Consider the following 18,397-nt stretch of genomic DNA (forward strand, 5'->3'; position numbering starts at 1 on the left):
CAGCGCCACCTTGTGGGAGACATAAGTCTCTTGGGTCGTAGAAGAAGGCAGGCTGTATGTTCCTCATTTCGACTGCCAGGCTGTCTGAAAGGCAGCATCATTAATATCAGGAGAAATTTAATTCTGATATGGTGCGTTATGGGTAAAACAAAAATATCCTATTTCTGAAAGTACAAATACACAGTCTAATGTATATTCATATGCACTGGCAAATTGAAAATACTTTTATTGTTCTAACAGAAATGACAGTATGTAATAGAAACGTTTGTATTAATCACAGAAGCCATTTAAGTGTTTTATTTATTTTATTATAAGTTTACAAATCACAAAGTTTTTCTATACTAAAATCACTTTATGCAAACTTTAGCAGAGTGTTTACGAAGTACTCCCAGTACTTTTTGCTTTAACATAAAAACACATGGGGATATGAAAATGTGAACAATAATTCAGAAAATTAAATTACACAGTGAAATAAATCTGAATTAGAGTTGTTCTGAAAATGTAAATGATATTACTCCTTTTTGAAATAAAAATAGAACAAAATATTGATGAAATAATCCACTATTATCCACTATCCGTTATGGTACCTGAACGACATCAAGAGGATAATCAAAGAAGAATCTCTAGAACCTGGAGGGGAGAACCTAGAACCTGGGGTTCATCATGGCACTCAGTAGAACATTCACACCACAGCTGGAGGCAGATCAAATGATACTGTCTCAGTCTGTGTTGGATCCAAATTTGAGACTGGTCCATTTTATCTTTCTCTAGCAGTGGGCCAATAGGCTGTGTAATGTTGCAGGCATTTTTATTAATTGTTGCTGACCACGGTAAGTAAATGTGATGTGTGTAAAATATTTGTTTAAATGACAAATGCTTCCTGGCTTTCTTTGTCACTCTATTAGATGTTCGGTTGACTCTGATGCAATAGAAAGACTTTAAAAATCTATTTTTGTTATTGTTGAAATAACTCATTTTTGATAATGTGTCGTCTAACTTATGGTAGAACAGCACATTGGTTTTGGCACAAATTCATCCAAAACACATAAAATCAATACAGAGTAAGTACAGCTTCCGTAAACAAGTGTAAACAACACTTGGCACTTGATCAGCGAGCATTGCCTTGGGAGGAATGGCAAAAAAAAATACAGCTCACATCCTACTTGTTTTTTTTTTGGGGGGGGGGGTTTTGGCCCGACCATGAGATATGAAATCCTTACAAATCAGAGAGAAAAAGGTGGAGAAAGTTCTGGAGAAGACAGGGCACATCAGTAATCCTCAGCTGGAAAAGGAGAGAGAGAGACAGACAGCATCGTAAGCCTGAGTAAGAGGAGTCTAGCTGATGAATGAGGAAAGACATACTGTTGTGGTTAGTAATAGGAGAACAGAACTGAGCAGGCAGCAGGTTAGTTGTGGACGTGGGCGGGGTTATGGACGTGGGCGGGGTTATGGACGTGGGCGGGGTTATGGACGTGGATCACGACCTTACTTTCAATTGTGAGGATGCAGGTGCTGGCGGCAGTGCCCCGGCTGTTCACGGCCTTGCACATGTACTCGCCCTCGTCCTCGGGGAAGGTCTCGGGCAGGTAGAGGCAGAAGGTCTCGCCTCGCTCGATGTACTGGTAGTCCTCACAGTCCTGCAGCAGCTCCCCCTCGAACCACCAGGTCACCTCTGGTTTGGGCTCGCCCGTGATCTTCACCGTGAAGCGCACTGGCTCGGCGTCTACCACTGACTGGTTCCTAAGGGGCTTCTTAAACCACGGCGCGCCCGAACGGTTGTGCTCCTCCTCGTCTTCGTAGGCCGCCGAGCCGTTGACGATGCTCCCCTCTTCCTCTTCCTCATCCTCCCTTTTCTGACAAGACACATGGCAAAGCATTTAACGTTATGACGGATTCGGTAAAAAGAAAACATGGTGGCACAGAATGTGAAGCGTGAGCAGCGCGCAGGATGCGTCAGCGGCGTGGTGCGGTCCCAGCACTCTGGCGTGGGCGGGTCAGCCGTGAGGCAGCGACGTACTTTTTGGAGCGCGGCGTCGATCTCTTGCTGTTCAAACTGCATCCTCTGCAGCTTCTGCTCCTCGATCCGCCTCTTCTCCTCTTCCTCCCGAGCCCTGGCCATCTGCTGGAACCGCGCGCGCATGTCCACCTTCTGCCTGAACGGCGCATCCTCCACCTTAATGCGATCCTGCCTGTCCTCGTCCTCGTCCTGCGGAACCGCACGAAAACACATCCCTCGTCTTTTGTGTGTGTGAAGGTGAAACCCGGCACTGAGGACTCCTAGGAGGCCCTACCTCCATGCAGCGCTCAGCTTCGCGCACTTTGATCTCCTCGTCAACGGCCTTCCTCCTCGCTCTCTCCTCTTCGATCTTCTTCTGGATCTCCTCATCAGTCAGCTGCTTGATCTTCTCAAACTTGACCTTCAGGTTTTTGGCCTGGATGGTACCAGTTCTCTTCAGCTTCGTGAGCTCCTCATACTCCGTGCTCACCACCTCTGAGCTCTCGTTGATCTCCTCCTGGAACAGACAGCAACGATGGATCACATGTGAAATCTAACACATATCTCAACACTCCTGGATGAGCTGTCAGAGCGCACAGGTGTTCAGGTAAATGTCTTCACATCCCTCGTGACCTGGGCTGTAAAATACTGATTACACACATGGAAAAGACAGAATTATATTATACATTTTTCTTTCCTTTTTTATATTTAAATCTTTAATTCACAAGAGAAGAGTTTGATCAGTATAGATTTAATTACTTTAATAGTTTGAGAGTCTTTATGGTGTCATGCAATACAGAACAAGGTTTTTTTAAATGTAGTTACAGAGAATTAAAAACACACAGGTATCTTCATCTTTATTTTCCCCAACAATCCCACAATCTTGCCTACCCAAATGCCCCCTCCCAACATCCCTCCCTGCCCTCATAGAAACCCACCCGACAACCCACCCTTTCTCTCCCGAGGACCACCCAGAAACCCACCACTGCATATCCACCAAGCATCGAGGACACAGAAGAGCAGGCTTGGCATTGTGACCATGCTGTAGATGTGCTGTTTGTGTCTTAGCAGTGGTAGCTTAGTGGTTAAGGTACTTGACTTGTAATTAAAAGGTTATTGGTTCAGGTCCCGCCACTATTGGGCCCCTAAGCAAGACCCTTAACCCTCAATTACTGAGGTTGTACTCAGTCACAGTTGTAAGTTGCTTTGGATAAAAAGTGTCAGCTAAATGCTGTAAGTGTAACCGCACGCGTCTCCTCACCTCTAGATGTGGTGTTTGTGTCTTAACCGCACACGTCTCCTCACCTCTAGATGTGGTGTTTGTGTCTTAACCGCACGCGTCTCCTCACCTCTAGATGTGGTGTTTGTGTCTTAACCGCACGCGTCTCCTCACCTCTAGATGTGTTGTTTGTGTCTTAACCGCACGCGTCTCCTCACCTCTAGATGTGGTGTTTGTGTCTTAACCGCACGCGTCTCCTCACCTCTAGATGTGGTGTTTGTGTCTTAACCGCACGCGTCTCCTCACCTCTAGATGTGGTGTTTGTGTCTTAACCGCACGCGTCTCCTCACCTCTAGATGTGGTGTTTGTCTTAACCGCACGCGTCTCCTCACCTCTAGATGTGGTGTTTGTCTTAACCGTACGCGTCTCCTCACCTCTAGATGTGGTGTTTGTCTTAACCGCACGCGTCTCCTCACCTCTAGATGTGGTGTTTGTGTCTTAACCGCACGCGTCTCCTCACCTCTAGATGTGGTGTTTGTGTCTTAACCGCACGCGTCTCCTCACCTCTAGATGTGGTGTTTGTCTTAACCGCACGCGTCTCCTCACCTCTAGATGTGGTGTTTGTCTTAACCGCACGCGTCTCCTCACCTCTAGATGTGGTGTTTGTCTTAACCGCACGCGTCTCCTCACCTCTAGATGTGGTGTTTGTCTTAACCGCACGCGTCTCCTCACCTCTAGATGTGGTGTTTGTCTTAACCGCACACGTCTCCTCACCTCTAGATGTGGTGTTTGTCTTAACCGCACACGTCTCCTCACCTCTCCCATTTCTTGCCGCAGCTGTTCATACTCTTTCTTCTCCATCTCCATTTTCTTACGCCGTGCTTCCTGTTTCCTCTTCCTTTCTTTCTCTTCCTTCATCTTCAGCAACTCCTCAAAGTTGATCTCCAGTTTCCCAGGATGCACTGCTTCATGTGACTCGGTTCTCACCAGGCTGCCATCGTCCTCATCCAGGGCCTGTCCAGCACAGACGAACACGTGCAGCCCATCAGCGCAAGCAGGCACCTGCATGACCTGCATGACCTTTATGACCTGCGTGACCTGTGTGACCCGCTCAGTGTATTAGTTTCCCTTCCCTCCAGTCATCCAATCAGTCACGCTTACCTAGGGCTTTTGCATTTTATCCCAAACTCTCCTCTTTGCTCATATTAAAATGTTCACTTAGAAACAGTAAGTATTGCATGCTGAATAATCTGTAAATATGATGAATTATCTGTAAATATGCTGAATTATCTGTACAATGATTTGTGGCTACATATGTTTTCATAAGAAAATGAACTAAATTTACAAACCATTTACACATTTGAACATGCAGCTACAGTCATAATTGTGCATTGCGCAATTACATAATTGTGTATTGTGCTCATAAAACTGATATTAAAACTATAAGAGCAAATGACTTTTAAATCATCAAGCACATAGATCAGACACTCATTCTGGTAAAACACGATGAATAAACAAAACCAGGTCATGCACCGACCAGCATGAAATAAAACATCAGAGCCTCTTGTTCTACTCTGACTGCTGTCAAGTAGTTTCATATCAGTGTGCCAAATATCAAGCACTGTGTTATAAACTGGTTATGTCCAAGTGTGCTGGTAATTTCTACATTTAATGATAAAAACAATTGGACAGCACTCAAATAATCTGCAATACATTTGTTGGACCCAAACACAAATGTTCTCAGGCCTTCATCAGCGTGTACATAACACTCCAACCACCAGCTCACTGGTATCGTTCACCTCAGCTAAATATATTACAGATTATATGAGCACTGTCTGACGGTTTTTATCCTTGATTCCGTTTGTGGATTTAGTGTGTTAGAAGGAAATTTAGAAAAAAAAAACTTTTCGGAGTGCGGCCTATTTTTGGATCATATCATGTCACAGTGTACCAGTTTTCATCTGAAAAGGTGCCTTACTTCTTCTCGAAACGCAGTCATGTTTTCCTGATCCGGGGACAGGCTCTTCGGAAACACAGCAGAACAGAGAAGCATTGCAGGTATACCATCTGAGCACACTTTCATGAGAGGTGTTGATGTTTGCTATTAAAAAAGGTAATTTGAATTAGGAACTTTGTGTTAAGGGTAAATCTGTGTTTGCTATGTGTGAGCACTACTGGGATTCCTGCTTGCTCAGTTTCGCTGCACTCTGTGCAATAACAACAAAGGTATCTATCTATGTATCTAGAAAATACTGAGTAACAACTTGTGCGCTCAGATGATATGGTACCATGCAGAGCAAACAGACATCATGCAGTGACACCCACTACGCTTGTGTTACATTTAGGAAAAGTTATGATCATATCCAGAGAGACAAACAAGCAAAACCTTTTAAAAATGCATGAAATTGTCATCATGGTTACACCCACTCATTCTCTTCATGTGCTGGCCTTCCGTAGACTCTAGTTCCAACTTGCCTGATCTACGTAATCAGTGGTCTGGGATTGTCTGAGGGTTAGAGCAGGTTGGGTTAGGTTAGGGTCCAGGACCACCAGGACTGGGCATTCCTGGCTATATAACGGAAATCACGGCCCCATCTAGTACAGTACACAGGGCGCAAGAGCTGTTATTACAAGCTGTAGAGCACTACAGTGAGTAGAAGGCCATTTCCGACATGCTCGGTTTATCTTAGCTCGATTAGCTAATGCAGGCACGTGGAGAGCAGCACCATGCTGCCAGACCCACACAAACCCCTCAGTGCAGGTCCCTTGGCCACCCTGTCAGCCCTGTACCATGTTCTTGCGCGCCTCGGCGAACAACCTCTTCTCCTCCTCCAGGCGATGCCTGGCCTCCTCCTCTTTCCTCCTCTGCTCTTCCTCACGCCGGTGCCTCTCCAGCTCCTCGAAGCTAACGACCAGCTTCCCAGGCTCGGCCCCGGTGTCCGTGCTCATCGCGGCTAGCAGGACATCCTGGTCCTCATCTAAGACCTGCAAGCGGAGAAAGATGGGCACCTTGCAGATCACAAGTGCACCTGCGCACAGGAAGGACTGGGGACCTCTGAAAAGTTCTCAGCCTCTTTACGTCATCGTGAGAGGCGTCTTGTAAAGGAAGATGTAAAGACATTGTGCATGCAGGTTGTTTACTGTTTTTAATCTCTTTAAACAATGCAGATGTTTGGGATATTGTGTTATTCACATGCAGCCTGGGCTTGTTTGAAGCCCACACTTCCTGACTGTTAAACCTCAGATGACAGATGAGACTCAGTGAAAGCAGAGACATTATAATATGAGGAGACAAGCTACTGGTTAAAAAATGAAGGGGGAAACCTCCTAACATTGTGGAAGCCCAGTCTTCAATAAAAAGAACCAGTCGCCTTGTCAGTAAAGGAATAACCATGAAAGAGATAGGCCTGTCGTATTCTAGGTTCCATGCCTTCAAATCTTTGTCCCTCTTGTTGCGGAGATTTGCACATGCATAGAAGCTGGAACAACCTGGAAAAAAATCTACTTTTTTGCGTGTTTGGGGAAAAACTGGGATCTCTTTTCTCTTTCTTTTCAGCTTTTACCAGTGATTTGAAATATGTATTTGAAACAATTTGAAACTGTCCAGAGGCATTGCCAAGATGGCTGCCAAGTGGACAGACTTGCCTACACAGACTTTGGTGAAACTCAGTGACACATAAGAGTGTATCTAAGACCTTTAGCCACAACTCAACACAACTTGGTGTTAAGCTACCTTTACCCAGCATCATTTGAGTAAGTAACACATTTTCAGTGTTGAGGAGATTATTGTTCTCTCAGCCATGACATACATTTATTCACAGGGCAACAGAAAAATATGCATTATCTGTACTTTGTGCATTGTAACAGAGTACGTACTCTGACCACTCGCCTCTGTTAGGAACAACATCATGGTGTGATATGGGTACAGCTGTGGCTTGAAAGCAGTATATTAACAAGAATGCTAACAGGTCTAATGATTAAAGGCCTAGAACAGTTAGCAGTTAGCCAATTCATGCGACTTGATGGCTAGTAGCTTTTAATCGTGGATAGCCAAATTGGCCTATTTGGTCAGACCATCCCTTTAATGGGTCGTGAACATTCCACATGTTTGAGGTGATCTGAGGTGTGAGCACAGCTGAACTGACCATGCTCTTCCTGGCCTCAGCAAAGGCCTTCCTCTCCTCCAGGATGCGTCTCTTCCTCTCCTCTTCCACTCGTTTGTGTTCTTCCTCCACCCTCTGCCGCTCCAGATCCTCAAAGCTGAGCCTCAGTTTCCCTGGACGGACCTCCTCCTTCGCGTCCTGTTCGTTCATGTCCTCGTCATCCTGAGACTGAACAACCACAACAACGGGACACCCACACCAGTCAGTAATTTAGAGCTTCTAGATTTTTTTAGACAAGTCAAATAACATCAACTAACTAACTGTATTCTGGCTTGTTTTGAATACATTAAAATAGTGAGGGAACATTTAAAACTGACTGAAAATCAGATACTCATTGCAAACATGACATCCAGTGATAAAAAACAACATTTCAAGTTAGATTTAATAGGATCTTCAACAGACTGCCACCAACCCACTTTCTTCTGTGTTTCTTGAAAATGTGAGTTATATCACTCCAGAGTGACAGTTTTCATTGAAACAATATAAAATTGTTAGGTGTGAGTCACAGGTCAGACAGCCCAGCAGGCCTGGAAGCAGACAGGGACATACCATCCCAAGCTTGCCTTGGGTGCCAACAGGGATATACCAGCCTGAGCTTGCCTTGGTTGCAGATAGAGATATACCATCCTAAGCTTCCCTTGGAAGCAGACAGGAACGTACCATCTCAAGCTTGCTTGGTTTGCAGACAGGAATGTACCATCCTAAGCTTCCCTTGGAAGCAGACAGGAACGTACCATCTCAAGCTTGCTTGGTTTGCAGACAGGAATGTACCATCCTAAGCTTCCCTTGGAAGCAGACAGGAACGTACCATCTCAAGCTTGCTTGGTTTGCAGACAGGAATGTACCATCCTAAGCATGCCTTGGTTTGCAGACAGGAACGTACCATCCTAAGCATGCCTTGGGTGCAGACAGGAACGTACCATCTCAAGCTTGGCCTCATCAAAGGCCCTCCTTTCCTCCTGCAGCCTCCTGCGAGCTTCCTCCTCCGTGTGCTTCTTCTGCTGTTCCTGTCTCTCCTTCTCCTGCTCCTCAAAGGTCAGCCGTAACTTGCCCGGGGTCGCCCTCTCCTGCTCCTTTCGCTGATCCTCATCATCCTGGGAAGCCAGAATGAATCATGTCTGCTACGGGGAAGAATTGAGCTCATGACTCTGAAATGCTAACAACAGCAAGCAGCTCTAGCAGCTGAACTAAAGGAACCGTGATCGCTATTATATCTCTCAACAGTTAAATCAACTAAAATGTTTCTTTGTAAAAAATGTAGCACTCCCCAATCTCATTGAAAGTATAAACAAGGTTTCTTTAGATGGGTCCTGTTTCGGTGAGACAGTTTTAACGTTGTGTGTCATTTAATTTGACACTTCATCGAGTGTAGTCATCTCTTAGTCAATTACCACAACTTAGTAGCAAGTTGTGAATCCGTATACACGGTAGCATGATCAGAGCTGAAGGTGAACCTGGTTCGTGGCTACGGATCGGCGCTTGGCTTCTCGGAATGATTGCCGATTCTCATCGTATCTCTTCTTCTTCTCCTCCTCACTCCTCTTCTTCAGATCCTCTGCTCGGCTCCTCTCCAGGTCCTCAAAGTTCATCCGGATCTTTCCGGGCTGCTTCTGTGCTTTTGCCGGCACCACTTGGACCAGGAGGCTGTTGTCTCCTTCCTAGTTCCAGTCCCGGGACAATGAATCATGACTGATGTCTTTATGGAGTAATATAAAATGTATACACACAGGCAAGTGACTACATAAAACAAATTTCTATAATTACAGTCCTCAGAAAGAATAGGTTATCATGTGGGCAGTGATTAAGGTACTCGACTAGTAATCAGAAGGTTGCCACTGTTGGGCCCCTTAGCAAGACCCTTAACCCTCAATTACTCAAGATGTGTTCAGTCAGAATTGTCAGTCACTTTAAAAGTGTCAGATAAATGCCATAAATGTAAAAATAAATAAATAAAAGTAACATGACTGGCTCTGACTAAAAATAAAAACTACTAAGTACACACCGTTTCTAAGGCACACAGACACCTTGTCTGCTTACGTCATGTTGAGGATTTATTAAAATACATTTGCATTCCTGTGCGCATACTGTGTCAGCACACTCAGATATCCAGACAGACTACAGATAAGGACTGGCAGGAGGGGCCATTCCTTAGCCCAGCTGCCATTGTTTGCAGCAAGTTTGTCCAAGATAGAAGAGTCTGATTGCTCCAGAAAAGTGGCTGCCTGGCCATTGCCCATTTTAGTCTGTGTGGGAAACAGCTGCCAGTCACATGACGTCTGCACATGCCCGTGGCTGTTGTCTCTGGACTTCTCGGCTCCGAAACGTACCACCATGCTGGTGTTGACACCTCACCAGGTAACAGAGACAACTGGTAAGTCACTGCCACATTGTCTTAAAACAAACAAGCTTGTAGGAAGAGGTGACTCCCAAATAAACTAACATTTATTTGCTGATATTAATCTCCTGAAAAAGGACAATGCTGTGTAACCAGACTGTACCTTCAACTGGCTGCTGTAACATACTGTAGAAGTCTTGTACATGAAACCCAATACCACAGCTCATCATCAAGAAATGAGCATGGTTTCCTATGCAGTACTGGAGCCATTCTATCATTTATCCACCCATTTCATTGATCACAAAACCTTCTCTCATAATGGCATTCGTGTGTTCTGGGCCAGTGTACAGTACGTTACCTTACATTTACATTATACAGTACAGTAATGTAGGTTAGAGCCCAATATACCAATGATCTAGATTACTGTAGAAAAACAGGGATCACTGCTGATGACTAGAAGTACAAAACACATATAAGTTCAGACAACAATATGTGCAATAAACAATACCAGACAATAGCTAACAGCACTGTATGTCTAGATCTGTAAAGGTCGTGGCCCCCTCCAGCCACCAGAGGGAGGCCTTGAGTCAGGCACACTACTAATCAGGCTTGATGCCCAACAGCTTGGCTAGATCTATATAAGCCCAGTGACCCAGTCACTCACTGCTGGGTCTTTGCTAAAGTTTTGAGCCCAGTGCCTAGCTGGTAACTTTGGGTATTGAGGTCTGTGAGCCCTTGTGCTACACCTCTATTCTGCTCTGCGAGGGTGTCTGTGTTTTTACACGTCCCCTCCCCTCTCCAGTGTTCCCCTCTCGAGTCTGTCTCTCTCCCAAGGCTTCCCATAGCCGTTACAGTTCCTCCCTGTTTTTCTGGCTTTGTTTGGGAAGTTTTCCCCAGTGCACAGGGGCTGCCATTCCTCCCATGGCATCCTTGGCTCTCGCTTTTCCCACGCTTTGTTGTCCTCCATTCCTTTGAAGGGCGATATACACAGAGGTAGTTTTATAGCTTCCGCAGCCTAGCGGGTATTTGTTTGCCTTGCAACAAAGCAGCCAGGGTTCAAATCCCCACCTTTGGTTATTTACTTTTCTTGTTTTCCCGGTTCTACGATCGAACTGTTTGGCACACGGGTCCGCCATCATTAGCGTGTGGTTGCTCACCCAGTAGGCTGCCAGTGTCATCGCCTGGGCCCACGTTGGAGACCACTGAATAGACAGCCATATGTTTTTCCCTCCTGTGTACTTATCACTTTAAATTTTGTACTGCTTTGACAAAAGTGTACAATCACAGACATGCCAATAAAGCATTACGAATGAAAAATGAAACATTGCAAGGAAGGTGTTACATCATTGCAAGCGCATTGGTGTACTGAAGGGGTTAATCTTCCTACCCAGCCAGGTGTAATTCCAGAGAAATTCCAAAGTTTTGAAATGGTTGGCGCAAGTAGATCTTCAAATGGACTGAAGTAAACTGCCATGTATAATTATAATGATCTCTTCCCACTGAGAATACCAGCCCTGTGTTATCAAAATGATGAAGGTAAAATCAAAGGTATCTAACCACACTGACTAGCCACACTGACTAGCCACAGTATCTAACCACACTGACTAGCCACACTATCTAGTCACACTGAGTAACCACAGTATCTAACCACATTACCTAACCACACTGACTAACCATAGTATCTAACCACACTGACTAGCCACAGTATCTAACCACACTGACTAGCCACACTATCTAGTCACACTGAGTAACCACAGTATCTAACCACATTACCTAACCACACTGACTAACCATAGTATCTATTAACACTGACTAACCACAGTATCTAACCACACTATTTAACCCGACTGACTAACCACATGGCCTCACCTGTTCTGCTCTCTTGGCAAGCTCTTTCTGGATCTTGGCTTTCTCCAGGGTCTCCTGCACCAGTCGCTTCTTCCTCTCCTCTTCTGTCCTCTTTCTTTCATCCTCTTGTCTATGCTTCTCCATCTCAGCGAACTTCCCCTTCACGCTGCCTGTGGATGCAGCCAAACAGGACGATTGGTGGTGTTAACCAAGCCAAAGATGCAGCCATGCCGTTGTTGTAGGTCCAGAGATCCAGAGATCATTTCTGAAGCCTCGCTGTCGTTTCCTGTGACCCACCTGTGATTTTGGGCACGTATGACTTCTCAGGCTTGGCTGGTTTCACTTCCTCCTCTTCATCACTGGAGGTGAGCAGCTCTTTCATCTGAGGAGGATCAGACGCGGACTTGCGAGGTTAGAAAAATAATCTCAGGATTATCTGATTTACCTGGCTGCCATGGCGGAAACCATATTGCTCCCAGACAGCCCAGCCAATCATAATCCTGGTAAGAGCAGGACTAGCAGGCATATATGTCCTGCAGAAGAGGTTCTGATTGGACATCGCACTGTGACCCAGGTAGGCATCAGCGGTCTTTGCCACACCCACTACTGGAAGGCGTTCAAGGCACTACTGAGAATTTTGTTTGTTTAAAAAAGATTCCTGCAAGTAAACTTGAGTGTATCACATTAACTATGTCTGGAATTTGTGTTTACTGATATCTGGTCCTAAACAAATCACAGAGACCTGTATTAATATCTCTAAAGATATGTCTGTGTGTATTGGCACACAGGGAGCTGGCACATATGACCTGCAGTGGGGATTCTGATTGGACTGACTCACTGTCACCCAGGCAAGGATTGGTAGACTTTATCACACCCACAGGAAGCTAGCGCTTTACAGTGTCGAGTTCCGAGTCATGGTGATGGTGTGTGTACTGACTATTTGCTTTTTGCGAATCCGCTCTCTCTCTTTGATGTACTGCTCCTTGCGTTTCTTCTGCTCCTCCTGGCTTCTCTGGCGGTTCCTGTCCTCTCGGACCTTCTGCATGGCCTCAAACTTGCTCTTCACGTCCCCTTTGGCCAATTTAGGGACATAGGTCTTCTGCACATGTTTACGGGTATTCAGAAGTTTCTTTACAAATAACACAAAAGGACAAAGGGACAGTGAAAAATATTAGGAGGTATTTGAATGAGAAAATGAATATAGAAACATATTTTGCCACTTTAAACATGACGTGGTGAAATTCAGAATTATATTTACATGCTTAACCCGTACAATTGTAATTATATTTTCATATAATTTAAAATAAAAGTCCTACAGGTTAAGGATGTCGCACCTCTTGTTTTAGTGCAATGTCTGTCATGTTGGCCACATTCTTTTCTGCCTTTTCATCAGATAAGTTTCCCACGTCGTTCATTGTTTCCACCTCAGTAATGCTGGCCTCTGTGTCCTTCTGGGCCCTCTCACCCTTTCTCACCCTGCCGGTCTTTTTCGACGCTGCAGATTTGGTCTCCTCTGGTAAGTTTGCTTCACCGTTCACGTCTGCCTCTCGAGCCAAGCGGTTCACGTCAAGCATCTCCTTTGTGCTGAGTTTCTCTGGGCCAGCAAGGTCTGTCATGTTTCGTCAGGTGTCGTCACACGCAACACGTCGTCTGTGAGACAGTATGACGGGTTGGCTCTTGGTTCTTTCAGATGACGCCTGAACAGGGTGGCAAAAAAACAAACAAACAAAAAACAACCCACCATAATCTCACAAGACAGGAACCAGAACACAGCCACCCAAAAGCTTTAGTTCAGTATGGTCAGTAAGCAATTCCCTAATGCCATAAACTGAGGAAACAAAGTTCAAAACATAAAATTCATTAATCACTTATTTAGTTAATTCATTAACTAGGTAATTTCTACTAAATATTTGTTGTGTAACTAAAAAAGCACTACAGTATTTATTTTATTTACTAATAAAATCCCTCACTGAGATTCACCAATGATCTGGTATGCTGGCTAGAAGACCATGTACAGTGACACAACATTTGGTGTGCAGCTCTGTATCAAACTGCATTTCACACACTCTGATTGGCGGTTCAGTCAGTGATCTATGAGATGTGTCACTGGGTAGCAGTTGATGGGCCAGGCCCCAGGTTGAGTCCCAGTATAACGTGCAGAGCCTAATTTTAACCCCTGTCTGTGTAGGCCCATGTGACTCAGGCTATTTTTGAGGACAACTATGTGGAGAGGCTGAGAGGAGGTCAGCAACACACACACACACACACACACACGCACACACACACACAGGACAACTCTGAACTAGAGAATTCTGGGACCTTCTGTCAGATAATTATTTTTGTCCCAAAAGGCTACAATGTTATATCAACCACAGAATCAGTCTCGTCTGTAAAATCCATCAGGCAGGTGTGTTTGTCATATTTGTGGAATTTGAGGGGTTTTTAAGTTTAATTTTCAATGTGAAACAGATTTATGACAGTGGTTTATTAGTTTCTTATTGAAAGGCATATAGGGGGTCTCCTTGTAGGTGCTATAGTGTATTACACTAATTTATTACAATATAACCTACAAATTGTCCAGAGTCAGCATGACATATGTAAGTTAGTACTGCCACGATACCCAGTGATGTGGAAACCCACAGACAGAATACATACAAGGCTCCCTAGACAAGATCTGTTTGATACACCAGCTGAGGTTAATAGTGATATACTGATATATTGGTATCTAAGAATTTCTGCATTAACTCAACTTAATACAAAAATGAAATGGATGTACAAGGATGTTGAACCAGCATGTATGGGATGCTGGGCTGTTTGTTTGTTTTTGTTTGGTTGGTTGGTTGGTTGGTTTCACCCAAAACCCTGTTTAAGTGTTGGAGGAAAATGTTTGGCTCATATTAGCTCAACACATCATATAAGATGTGATGTCTACCTATTTAAGAACATTATCTGTCTGTCACCCAATCAGGGTAGTTAGTTGAAATGAACTTAGTCATGATCAGCCTATGGGGCTTAATTTATCACATTACATGTTACCTTTAACTCTTATTAAACACATATTCTTCTTAGCACATTCTTTCATGAATGCAAGAATGTACTTTTAGATTTAAGCTTATCCAGTATTTTTGCTTATCTGAGAGTTCTTTCAATTCTGTACATTTATCTTAAATACAGATTTTGTCTGTATTTTAGACTTTTTACGTAATGGATTAAATTAATCAACAAACACACTCATACACACTAAACTCTGAACTTTTTTTTTACGTTTCCGTTAATTATTTTAATAAGTAGCTAATTCAATAACTTGGTTAAGAGTCATTAAAAAGTCCTACCTCTTCACTTACACTCCTCTTGAATCTCATAAGAGGTCTCCCAAACCCGTAATCCTTATTCACCGGCGCGCTCTGTCCGTCGCCTGAACGGCAGATGAAGTTGCGTTTCGACTAGCGCGTTCTATAAACGTACCGATATATGGTCGCCGGCTACCGCATTCCGCACGCGTCACCACCATCCCAGCTGTCAAGACCCCCCCAACCCCCCACCCCCCCGCTTTTCAGCCCGCTTCCTCTTAGATTGTCGCGTTTTTGGCTTTGTTGACATCATTGCTACTAATTATTTAGAAACATCATCCACTTTAAAACTCTACGAGATGTAGCTGAACTTGATGTAGATTACGTTTTCTCAACTATCCCTCTTTGTTGTTTTACATTTTATTTATGTATATTTATTTCAGTTACTAAATATGAAGCACAGTTTGGAGAGTTGTGTTTCTACATTCCACATGTGCCTGTCCTGAACCTTCATTAACACAGGGTATGTTTGTGGGAGCTGTTTGGGAGGGAGGTAGACCTTATCTATGCTATTCCGGCCAGTACTGGACCTCCTGGTGATGACAATACACAGGCAGGGTGATAACCCGAATACCTCAGGCAGGCAGGACAGAATGCACAAACCGTTTATGGTGTCAGCACTGACACCCATGTCCATGCACCCGGAGTTGACCAAAACATTCCTGTGGTGTATCCACAGTCCTGCCTCACTTGTGTGCTTTGTGTTGTGACGCAGCTTTCTTCTCAGTGTGTCGGAGATGTGTAACGACTGAACCCAACACAAGACTCTTCTCCACATTTGGTGGACTACGGTGTTTAAAAACCCATTATGTCCTGTCATAGTGGACTGGGTGTCAGGTCCTCATTTCGGAGGTAGCCGTTGTATAGCCATTTGCTCCAGATCCTAGTGATGGCCTGTGCTCGCAGCTGCTGAGTCTGATCGTCTGACACATCAGAGCGGACGCTCCATGCACAGTTACGATTGTGAAATCATCCAGGAAACCATCCTGCCCTCTATGTGGTTAACCAAAGATAAAGTGATGAGAGAACACGGCCGTAATAGAAACCTTTTCAGTGCATGGAAAGATGTGTCACAGTAGATGATTTCATGTACTCTCTTTGAACATTAAGCATTTGACATATTTTTAGATATCTCAGTGAATGGTGACTCTTCTTCTGCGATTGTGTCCTTGATGAAAGTCACTTTGAAGCAGGACACACATACAGGTGTCAGTTTGAAGCAGGACACACAGATGGGTGTCAGTCTGAAGCAGGACACTGACAGGTGTCTTTAAGAGCTGAGTGGAAAAGCCCTCATCTGCCTGTAGCTCTGTAACCTGAGGAGAGACCCAGCATGCATCTCTCTCTCTCTCTCTCTCACTGCACACTAACACTGCCAAGGAAAGATGTTTCAGGATGGAGTAAGTCTACATGACAGCTGAAAAAAACAACTCGAACTGCCTTTCAAGATCTTTCAAGAGAGCATTCAAATAACACACCCCTCAAAAAATGTTTTAACAATACAATAACAAGAATGAAACATATTTTAGACCATCTCTAGAGGAGTCCATGTGTGCATCCTTTTGCCACATTTCCAGAGGACTGTCTCTTCAGAGACAGTTGGGCATGGGGCAGGGCAGAGTGTTGAAGGGGGGTTCCTTCCCTCCTAAGGCCAGGGTGAAGTCCCTGGACCAGAGGCCACTAAGAGCAGTGGGCAGAACAAGGGGACTTCCTGAAATAACCTCCCACCTGTGGGCTCAGATCATAGCTATGGAGACAGCTCAACTAGCCTACAAGGTTCTTTACTCTCTCTCTCACGCTCACACACACACACACACACACAGAGAGAGAGAGAGAGAGAGAGAGAGAGAGAGAGAGAGAGAGAGAGAGAGAGAGAGAGAGAGAGAGAGAGAGAGAGAGAGAGAGAGAGAGAGAGAGAGCTGCCACCTCCAGAAAAGTCTCAAAACACTACGTTCTTCTGTTATTCTATCCTGGCTTCTGTGGACTCATTAAAGACTATTCAGTTTTAATGGTGGGTTGTTGTTGTTGTTGTTGTTTTTTGTAGTTATAACTGTAACTACATGACCCATAATGCTTTACCTCTGCGACGCTTTTCTCGGGTCACTGAACAGGGAATACCTCGTGCTGCCACGGCCTCTTCCACAGTGGATCTGACTTTGAAGGCCTGCTAGCGCACGTTAAACATTGCAGCATAGGACACACGATCGTTTTTTTCTTGACAACAAAATGTAATTGGGGCTCGTCCTTCACAAAATCTTAAATTCCATTTTGTACCAAACCAGCATTCTGTGTTCATCTTTGTTTAAAGATCTAAATGTACAAAAGATAAAAAGCAATTCAAAAAACACCCTGGCCCAACCTTCCGATCCTTCAGCATGTACACTAACATTTTAATTATCTTTTTTATACTTTAAAATAAAACGCGTTTTCAATCCCAAAACATGCAAATCAACTAATCAAAAACACCGCCACAGCCATCGTGTGCTGGCCCACTCAAAATGACGGTCAAAAACTAAAAACAGCTCCTGATCCTCCTGTATCTTCTTACAGGACTAACAGGAGCCTCATCAGAGGCTGGCTAAAAAAGGCCCCCAACACGATGACTCGCCGCCGGCCGGGACCGATTTACCAATGATTCAAAGCTCCGCTTCAAAACAAAGATACGAGGCGGCGGGTATATACGATTATTCTGGTTATTCGAGTCTTATCACCATCCTGGATCCTACCGCCAGCCTAATTTTTTTTTTTTTTTTTTTCAAAACAGTGTAAGTAAGTATAATTTTTACAAAAAGGCAAAACAGCTGTAATATTCAAACACAGCAAATTTATCTAAATCTAAAAGATTACACCAGGTAGTGTTTCTGCTAGCCTTCTGTTAAAAGGACATTTTGGTTTAAAAAATCAAGTCAGTGCCGTTAACTTCTGAAGAAACGATGGTGCCACCTTGTGGTCAACTATAGTTATTATTGTTGTACAGCAGACTACTTTCTGCATGAGAATTCCATAAGCCTCCCGAATTACAAGTTATTGCTCACAACAGAGCATAGATCTTATCCATAACAAATAGTTACATTTTCTCTGTCAGAAATGCGAGCAGTGGTAACCATGTGTATGTCTGTTAGTACCTTGACTGTAAAATCAAAGGCAAATGTATTTATATAGCACTTCTTACAACATGCGTTGTCACAAAACAGTTTTACAAATGTCTGGGTCCACATTCCTGTTCAGCAAACCAGTGGTGAAAGTTACTAGGAAAAACTCCCTTAAGAGACCTCGAGAGGACCAAGACTCCAGAGGGAACGCGTCCTCCTTGGGCAGCCCACCTTGTGACCAGTCCTCGCTTTAATCATATATGATCAATGTAGGTAGTTCAGTATAGATGTCAGCCTTTTCAGTGGGTCTACGGTAGCTAGGCATGCTCTATCTGCATGCATAGGAGTAGATGGGGTGGTTAAATGGCTATGAGAACATCAGCTCATTTACTGG

The 18,397-nt window shown here is 44.3% G+C and overlaps 1 protein-coding gene across 8 annotated transcripts; it reads right to left on the bottom strand.

The window, feature by feature from the left end:
• Positions 1-286: 286 nt before the first annotated feature.
• Positions 287-15,051, bottom strand: nexn (nexilin (F actin binding protein)). Of its 8 annotated transcripts, none has more exons than XM_027026246.3 (15): positions 14,894-15,051; positions 12,896-13,258; positions 12,499-12,690; positions 11,859-11,943; positions 11,583-11,731; positions 8,833-9,036; positions 8,299-8,472; positions 7,361-7,546; positions 6,006-6,200; positions 5,194-5,238; positions 4,032-4,229; positions 2,292-2,513; positions 2,018-2,206; positions 1,490-1,853; positions 287-1,282 (listed from the first exon to the last, which is right to left on the bottom strand). In XM_027026246.3, the coding sequence occupies exons 2-15, from the start codon at positions 13,175-13,177 to the stop codon at positions 1,269-1,271; spliced, it is 2,499 nt and encodes an 832-aa protein (XP_026882047.1). In that variant the 5' UTR covers positions 13,178-13,258; positions 14,894-15,051; the 3' UTR covers positions 287-1,268. The 8 variants fall into 8 exon arrangements, with proteins under 8 accessions (XP_026882047.1, XP_026882046.1, XP_026882050.1 ...); XM_027026245.3 differs by having other exon boundaries at positions 5,194-5,316; XM_027026249.3 differs by lacking the exon at positions 8,833-9,036 and having other exon boundaries at positions 5,194-5,316.
• Positions 15,052-18,397: the final 3,346 nt, after the last annotated feature.

The sequence above is a fragment of the Electrophorus electricus genome, chromosome 25 (assembly GCF_041902795.1).
Source record: "Electrophorus electricus isolate QZ-2024a chromosome 25, ASM4190279v1, whole genome shotgun sequence".
Lineage (NCBI taxonomy): Eukaryota > Metazoa > Chordata > Actinopteri > Gymnotiformes > Gymnotidae > Electrophorus > Electrophorus electricus.